The sequence below is a fragment of the Larimichthys crocea genome, chromosome XX (assembly GCF_000972845.2).
Source record: "Larimichthys crocea isolate SSNF chromosome XX, L_crocea_2.0, whole genome shotgun sequence".
Taxonomy (NCBI): domain Eukaryota; kingdom Metazoa; phylum Chordata; class Actinopteri; family Sciaenidae; genus Larimichthys; species Larimichthys crocea.
Window position 1 is genome coordinate 17,098,639 of NC_040030.1, and position 8,443 is coordinate 17,107,081.

An 8,443-nucleotide genomic window follows, 5' to 3' on the forward strand; every position below is an offset into this window, starting at 1 on the left:
GCTGTTTCCATCAGCAGTCAGACGTGCCGCAGATAGAGCACTAAAATAGTACCAGAGATGTTGTTCAAAGCTGTGCGGAAGTCAGCAGAAAGAACAATGCAAACAGGGGCGATGGAGCCGGCTGCTGACTGCAGATCAGTGGATTACGTTAATTTCACAGATTACATGTGGAAATTATGGCTGTGATGAGAGGCCAAAAAGAGCCGAATCACAGCTTAGTGAAACCTGTTTGTCTCTCATCGTGTCCATGTTTTATTCAATGAGAGTGATGACATTATGACAGGGTAAACAGGGTACATGGAAAAATGGAATCCATTTCCCATGACCCCTGTCCACCTTACCCTGTTAGACACACTGAGATGGTCCAACAGAAGACAGCATGTACAAACGGACGATTTTATGAGCAAACAAATGGATTCTAATGGCAGCAGCAGTACATTTGTGTGTGTGTGTGTGTGTGTGACCCAGGCCAGGCTCAGGTGCATTAGATGATGCAGATCTCAGTGTGCAGCAGCAGGTAAATCTGCTCACCTTCCTCTCTCCAAATGTGACACAGTACGCCTCACACACACATTAGCTGCTCAGTTTGAAATGTGGTGTGTGTGTAATTCTCATGACCAAGAGTTCTGTTACTACCGGCATCACAGGGGGGTGTAGGTGGAGTGATACGGCACTAACTGTGTGGTACAGTGGATGCATGCAAATAAAAAATAAACTGAGCAACTGAGACGCAGCAATGTGTGTTAAATAAGGGTTTACACTGGAACTCTCTGTTATATATTCTCAATGTGCTGACAAGAAATAAGTTGTTAGTAAGATACTGAATGCAGGGCAGCGTATGCTTGATTTGGATTAAATCCTCCACACAACCTGACCCAGAGTGGAGTGAGCACTCCCTCTAGTGGTGGAAAATAAGAACAACCTGTGAAGACAGGAACCCCTCAAAGATGGAAACCAGTTCAGCCCAGTGCTGTGTTGTACTATTCCAACTTAAAAGGACCACACCACTGTGTTTGAGAGCTTTAATCATGGACTATAAATGAGACATTTTTGCTGAGCATGCTCAAAGGCACTGTATGGTTTCAGATTGTCCCTGACATGCTAATCTCAGAATGCTTGATAATGCAGTTCAAGTGAAACATCTGTACCACCTCACAACAAACACGAGTGACAGAAATCAAAAGGTTCCTTGTGGGGTTCCTGACCTCTGAGGTCTGGTTGGTCTCTGGTGGTCCAGATCCACAGGAAGCAGATCGCATCTAATCAAATGTTATTTGTATAGCCAAAGTACCTTTGCCTCTCAGGGCTTTACAATCTGTACAGGAGTGACACCTTCTGTCCTTAGACCCTCGGTTCGAGTGAGGAAAAACTTGATGAGTCTGATGGACTCCATGTCACACCTTAAGGATTCACATGTGTTTGCAAGACTGAACCAGACTTTGTTCACTGATGAGTTTCACAAGTCATCAAATGACTAATAGCCACATACAGTGGACACTGTAGAACAGATCTGTGGTAAATGCCCAACATTTTGTGATCAGTTGATTCATATAAAGTCCTGCAGTAATGTAGTTCACTGATCTTTACATTAGCAGACACTGAAGACATCTAGTGTCCACTGAGTGACTCATGCAGTGACTTCCTGCAGAATGTGATGAGCATACAGAGGTTCAATGAAGAGCAACACTGCAGGTTTTCCATGGAATTTAATTCTTTTATTAGAATTGCAACATTTTCTAATGACAGGAAATGATAAAACCAGACCAGGTGTTTCTACTGAACAATGTTTTCTGTGCGACTCTTGCAGGTCAAGAGTGACAGTTCCACCTTCCTCCTTGCTTGTTGTTCTTGGTTTTTTTAAATACACATGAATAGTTAGCAGCTCTGTGCTCTGCGGAGCAGCAGCAGCTCGACATAAATATAGAAAACTGCTGTGCGCTGTGGAGGTCTGGCCTTCAGGAGGTGAATGGAGACTGCAGCTCAGTAAAGACGATGGGGCTGAGGGAGGAGGGGCTTTACTCTGTGAGACCGAGCTTCTTCTTCAGGGACTCTGGCATCTCAGGGGGAGGAGGGCGGGGCAGGCGGAAGTACACCTTCACCGAGTCATAGATGAACCACTGCAGAGCGGTCAGAGTACCAATCATGATGATACGGGCGACCAGACCCTTCCAGACACCTGAACACAACACACACAGTGAGGAGACACTTCATTAAAAACTAAATCAGAAATCAAGTGACTTCATGAAGCAGAGAGCTGTACAGTGTTTGACAGGTTTATTAGTGTGTCCGTCCACCAGGTTTGCAGCACTGGGTGCTCCCTGTCTGTAGGACTGGGCTGTCAGTGCTGCAGGTGGGCTGGGGGACAGGTAGACTGTTCTCACACGCCAATGACTCAAGCACCTCCAACTGTGCAGCCAGAAAGCTGCTGAGGGGCTGCACCAGAGCACAGCGCCCTCCAGAGGTGGATCTAAGGAGCGTGTTGGTCAAAGCTTCCTAACATCACTGTGGGCTGCTGTTCATACAGACCTTTGGGACCGAGCTTCTTGAGCACCTGGACAGCTGTGCTGCCCTTCTCCTTGTTCAGCACAGACACCACGGAGTCAGCAGGGTGGGACACGATGGCACAGAACACACCAGCTGCACACAGAACAGACAGCATGTACACAGCAGGTCAGGAGGAAGGCACGGCAACGTGAACCTCATTAATAACAAGCATACAGGGAAATATTCAGAACACAGTTTGTGCTCCATGAACTCAGTCTGCTTGTTACTCACCGATGTAACCGGCCACGAAGGTGACCACCAGCTGCTCAGCCTTGCTGCACTCGCTGCGGGGCTTGGGCACCACGTACTTGTAGAGCATCTCCACAGTGCGCTCGAAGCAGGCGAACTTCATCATGGTGTAGGGGATCTGCCTCATCCACAGGGGCACCACACCCTTATAGAACCTGATGGTGTTTAAGAGCAAATCAGTTCAACTACACCCACAGACATGACACTCACTGAACACATTAGAACTGGTCTTCAACATGAATCCACTCATTCATTCATCACAGCACATCTGTGTGTAACTACAGTGTGTCCGTCCTCCAGGCTTGCAGCACTGGGCGCTCCCTGTCTGTAGGACTGGGCTGTCAGTGCTGCAGGTGGGCTGGGGGACAGGTAGACTGTTCTCACACGCCAATGACTCAAGCACCTCCAACTGTGCAGCCAGAAAGCTGCTGAGGGGCTGCACCAGAGCACAGCGCCCTCCAGAGGTGGATCTAAGGAGCGTGTTTCTGTTCAATGATTCAATCACTAACACGACCATACCTACATGTTAGACTAAATGCTGAGGGAAGAAGGAAGCACACTTACGCCCAGAGGCCCTCCTCTCCGTACATCTTGGGGACACATTCTCTGAGGGTGTTGGCGTAGCCCGGCTGTGTCTGGATACGAACCTTTACAGCCTCCATGGGAGCCAGAGCAATGTCTGCAAAGAACTCAGCGCTGGCAGAGGCAGCCAGGTACAACGATGTCCTCCACAGGTAGGTGTTCTCCTGTTGGGTGGAACTCAAGTGGTCAGATCAGGTGACAAAGTTTCTATGAAGTCACTGAGAAAGCACCACAAATACTTCAGATGAAAACCTGCATATGATATACCATCAAAAACAAACAGCCTTCATGTGTCCACAAAATAATTTGAGTAATCAACTTCAGTCAATTTGGACAGACTAACTACTGAAGCTGAGGTTTAACACGTACACACAATCAAACTCTGCTCTGTAGTTTCTGTCATGGCAGTGAAGCAGCAACAGAAACCTTCAGGTACAAACAGTGAAAAGTCAACCAGTTGATAGCAATAAAACAAAAATACACAAACTGCATGTGATCCAGAGCTGAGCTGGTTAATGACAAAAACAGAGGGTGTCCACTTTCAGAGTGAAGAGCTCATGTGTGCTTTGAAGGAACTGTCCACACACACTCCTCTGTGGACAGCTCTGTTTCACTCAACTACCCGAGCATGACGCATCGCCAAAACAAACCAGACTAAAGTTGGTAGCTGTGTGTGTGTGTGTCTCACCTCTCCCAGCAGGTCACTGTAGAAGATCTTAAACACTTCATAGAAGCCAAACTTGCAGAGTCCCTGCATGGAGTAGCCGATGAAGGTGGGGGCCCACCCCTTAGCCAGGCCTCTGACACCATCTTCCCTCACGGTCACTGAGAAACCGTTGCCGATGCTCTTGTATTTATCTGGGTTCACCTGATAACAGACAACAGTGTGAGGGAGCGTGGCAACAGAGGAATTGCAGCTCTGGGTCTGCTATCAATAATTCATGATTTGTGTATTTGACATTTCATAACTAACAGAATATGTGCACCTTTATAGATACACAGCGTGCTGTGTAACATTACATGATGTGCTGCTGCACACTGTGCTGTGTCACAGCTCTCAGTCTAATCACAGAATGAATCATTCATGGAGCTGCTGGCTCCTCGTTACAGAAGGTCAGCTTCCATACAAACCTGCAGACGGCACTTGACAAGGTCGAGGGGCACCACTGCTGTGTGTGTGATGCCGCAGCTCAGGATACCCCCAAAACCACACAGGGCATAGTACTTATTGGAGCCAAACTCGCAGCTCACGTCTGTGGTAGAAGGAGGGGACACAACAAGCATGCAACATGCAGGGTCACATGCAACACAGGACAGAGATCACTGAAGCAGAGCCTCATGATGGAGGAGCTGACAGAGTGTCCGTCTGTCCATGTGTGTGGACAGACTGAACTCAGGGCCAGGACTCTTCCATCATAGAGCTCTGCCACCAATGTGCCACCATTTATTAGGAGAATACACCACAGGATGATTTCAGTCTAATCATTGTACACATGTGATTTGTCTTCCAGCCAGGACACACTGAGGTTTGACAGCTCAGGCCTTCCACTGCTCACTCGTGTTCAGAGGGTTTTCTTCCTCACATGCAGCCACTGGCTTCACTTCCTCAGTGAACTGTTGGTTCTGAGGACATCAGTGGCTGCACAGGAGGTAGAAATCACTGACATGGCAGCTGTCTGAAGATGTCAAACATCAGTGATGTCAAACAGATTTATGATTGGAATCATTAAAGATCAACAGTAAATGCTTCATTACAGTCCACACTTCATGTTCTTTCATAATAATGTCTTATCACATGTACTTTTGACCTTCTTGGACATTTCTCTGGCAGTCCAAGGTTAATGAGGACTCAGTGTCATGTCTGTATGTTAACGTGTTGTTCATACATTACACAGTCCTGACACACTCAGCTGACGGTGTCAAATATCAAGGTCAACATTCAGGTCAGTCTCCTGACCTTCACCTAACAGTCCTCTGCGGTGGACTGAGCGGGGCTGAGGGCGGCGTGGAGCGGCGGGTACAATCATTAAACACACAGGAACACTGGTGTAGAATCATGCAGCCATGTTATGATCACTCCAACACTTCAGGAATCAGTACACGATGATAAGAAACGTCACCACGGCGGGGCGGGGGTCGTTTCTCCCATGCAGATTTCAAAAAGAAAACATGGATCTGTTATGGATGGATGAGGCGTGACGGAGGGGGGAGAAAACAAGGCGCCGGGGCCATAGAGACAGACCTGCATTCTGCATTTGACCAGATCGAGGGGAACCACAGCTGTGTGCGTGGTGCCACAGCTCAGAATCCCACCAAAGCCGCACAGGACGAAATACTTCTGAGAGCCGAACTCACAACTGTCTCCCTCTGAAGAAACACAGGCGAGACTGTAAGGACAGGACATCTCCGAGCTGACGGGAGGAAACTCTGAGTCTGATGTCAAAGTACTCAAAAACATCTTCAGTCGGGCTAACAAGACAAAACCTGCATCAGGCTGTACTTGTTACAGCAGCCTTGCCCTTGTGCAACCAACAGTGGTTTAAATGGCCTAGCAGCAACTATTTAATGTGAACACAGCGCCTGATCCCTCCAGGTTACCGGCTGTATGAGTTAGCTGTGCTGATTTAAAGGACACGCTGCAGAGTGGAAGGCATGAGGAAACATTTGTCATGTGTCATTCTGGGTGCCGGTTCGACACCCGCTCATAAAGACTGGAGCTAGGACACTTTGTTCTGGACAGTCAGGGGTCACATGCATGGTCTGGTTCCGTTATGTAACCATTGCTTAATAAGTGAGCGCACTAAACACGGTTCCATCTTAAATGCACCGTGTGAAACAAAGCCCGACAAGCCGCACACGGTTCGCTGCGGCGCAGAGGAAAGGCAGCACTTTGTCCTTCCTTGCCCTCCACAGGCAGCTAGTGTGCAGGCCTAGCAGCTAGCTGCCTCAGCTAACACAGCCTCATTACTCCTGACGACTCAAAGTCATTAACGACAACAGAGTACCACACTATATTATGGAGTATTACACGTCATATTAAATGTTTGTAGGCTGAATGACGCAGTCAAGTTAGCCACAACTGGCTAACCAATCCTGTCGGCTATGCTAACGCGGCTAACGGTAGCTCCGTAGCCAGCTCGCGGTTCTGTCCGCGCGCCGGGGTTACCGTCTGCGGTGGCGGCTGCTGCCAGTCTGCGGGTCTGCCTCTGTCCATGGACGCTCTGTTGGGGTTCTTCCACCTTCTGGAGGCTGAACAGGGGGGCGCTGAACGGGTTGGCCCGGGCCAGCTGCGTCAGAGCGGTGGGGTACATGGTGGCTGTCCTGCTGCTGCTGCTGCCGGAGCTGCGCTGCAATGAGCAACAGGTTAGCTGTGCGTTAGCTCTGCGCTAACTGGTAATGCAACCCGCCCCCAACCGACTACACACGCGCACACACGCACACACCTGAGGGATGCCATGTCACGTGTTGGTTAGCTTTGACGTCTAAAATGACCGTGAACAGGAAATGCTAATGCTAACACATAACTAGAATCAGACTAAAATACTAGGCTAGCTACAACAGTGCTAACGGAATATCCATACAGGTTAATGAGGAGCCGTTAGCCATGTACAGCATCCATGTGCTAACGGTCATAGACATATATACATATACATGTATATATGTCTATGCTAACGGTATTATCCAATGCCACATGCTAAATAGCGTGCTAGGCTAGCTTGACCGCTCCAAGGTGGAAGGTCTCCTTATATGGCCAGACGGAAGATGTCGCGCGAACAAAACAGCTGAAATAAGTGACACGTGAAAACATCCCCCATAACAGACTGTCGCCGTCATATTTCACAGCTAACTTCATATTTTTGATGAATAACCGCACTCACTCTTTCGCTGTCTCAAGATGGCGCCTCCGCTTCACTGCTACCGGCTGCTCGGAGAGGCCGAATGACCTCGCGGTAAACCGGTTTGTCCTTTCGTGACGTCACCGAGAAGCCTGGGCGGGTATTTCCGCCCTCTCCATCCCGTAAGAAAACGGCGCCGGAGCTGCCAATCAACATCTTTGCCCAATCACGAAATTGGTCTACGCCAAATGAAGGCGGTGCTTGTAGGAGCAGCAGAGTGACGTCAAAGATCCAAAGAGTCAGATTTGGGGCCTTTATTTTCAGAATAAGGCAGACGTGGAATATAGTATTCATAACTATGTTTAATCACCTGAAAATAAGATGAATAAGATTGTTACATAAAAATGATTCTTTTATATCTACAGCAGCAGAGGGTCCTCTTTCATGGAAGCTGCCATGTTGAAACACTGTGTTTCTACAGTAGCCCAGAATAGACAAACTAAATACTGACTCTAGACAGGGCCTTTCAAGTGTTCTCTACACTAATTAGACCACTAGATGTAATTCAGTTCTACACACTGGACCTTTAAGTGTTTTTCCTTTCAGTTAAATGAATGTCTGCATGTGTGACACTCGTGAACATAAAGATGTGTGTGTGTGTGTGCCTCCTAATGACAGGCCGAGAGAGGAACACTAAGTGGATTACCTGTTCACTGTTGCTTCTATTCCTGTCCCCAGTAATGCGTTTGACAGCGAAGCCCCCCCTCTGGAGATGATCGCTTAGTGACGTCACTGCACACCTGGTCACACCTGAGGTGTAGCTGGAATGTGTTTGTGTGTCATGGTAACCAACAAAACCAAAACACGACAGCTAACATAACTGCTTTCTTACATTTTTCAGTGTGTGTAAAAACTTTTTTCTTCTTCCCTGGAGTTTCTGTGCTCTGTTGTCCAGCAGGTTCTCGTGGATCGTGGCTGCTGCTGTGATCCTGCATGACGTCCACTGCATATATTATTACTGTCATTATTACTACCATATCTCCATTACAGTTTATAGTTAGTTTATGATTTGCTGCTGCTGTGCATCTGTGTCTCTCTATCTCTATCACAGGTTCCACTGCTACTGTAATCATTTTATCATTCATTGTAATTCATTGTCATTTTATCATTCATTGTAATTGTACAATATGTTTGTGTTGATTTGTCCTGTACACGTGACATCCATTGCACGT

General features: G+C 47.7%; 1 protein-coding gene and 2 non-coding genes across 5 annotated transcripts; all 3 read right to left on the reverse strand.

Annotated features, from left to right (window-relative positions):
* Window positions 1-1,689: 1,689 nt before the first annotated feature.
* Window positions 1,690-7,399, reverse strand: slc25a3a (solute carrier family 25 member 3a). 3 transcript variants are annotated; one of them, XM_019273007.2, is made up of 8 exons: window positions 7,254-7,399; window positions 6,542-6,722; window positions 4,507-4,628; window positions 4,064-4,243; window positions 3,358-3,539; window positions 2,776-2,948; window positions 2,527-2,637; window positions 1,690-2,176 (listed from the first exon to the last, which is right to left on the reverse strand). In XM_019273007.2, exons 2-8 carry the CDS (start codon window positions 6,684-6,686, stop codon window positions 2,016-2,018), a joined length of 1,074 nt encoding a protein of 357 aa, XP_019128552.1. In that variant the 5' UTR covers window positions 6,687-6,722; window positions 7,254-7,399; the 3' UTR covers window positions 1,690-2,015. The 3 variants fall into 3 exon arrangements, with proteins under 3 accessions (XP_019128552.1, XP_010740056.1, XP_010740058.1); XM_010741754.3 differs by lacking the exon at window positions 4,507-4,628 and adding an exon at window positions 5,618-5,742; XM_010741756.3 differs by lacking the exon at window positions 4,507-4,628 and adding an exon at window positions 5,618-5,742 and having other exon boundaries at window positions 6,542-6,717; window positions 7,254-7,384.
* LOC113744117 (small nucleolar RNA SNORA53) lies at window positions 2,282-2,481 on the reverse strand. Its single transcript, XR_003461298.1, has one exon. It is a non-coding gene; the product is annotated as a small nucleolar RNA SNORA53 (small nucleolar RNA).
* Window positions 3,078-3,277, reverse strand: LOC113744116 (small nucleolar RNA SNORA53). Its single transcript, XR_003461297.1, has one exon. It is a non-coding gene; the product is annotated as a small nucleolar RNA SNORA53 (small nucleolar RNA).
* Window positions 7,400-8,443: the final 1,044 nt, after the last annotated feature.

Coding starts and splice junctions, on each gene's coding strand:
- slc25a3a (XM_010741754.3), bottom strand. CDS start 6,686: ATGTACCCCACCGCTCTGACGCAGCTGGCCCGGGCCAACCCGTTCAGC. Junction 5,743..6,541: donor AGCAGCCGCCACCGCAGACG/GTAACCCCGGCG, acceptor GTGTTTCTTCAG/AGGGAGACAGTTGTGAGTTC. Junction 2,638..2,775: donor CTTCGTGGCCGGTTACATCG/GTGAGTAACAAG, acceptor TTCTGTGTGCAG/CTGGTGTGTTCTGTGCCATC.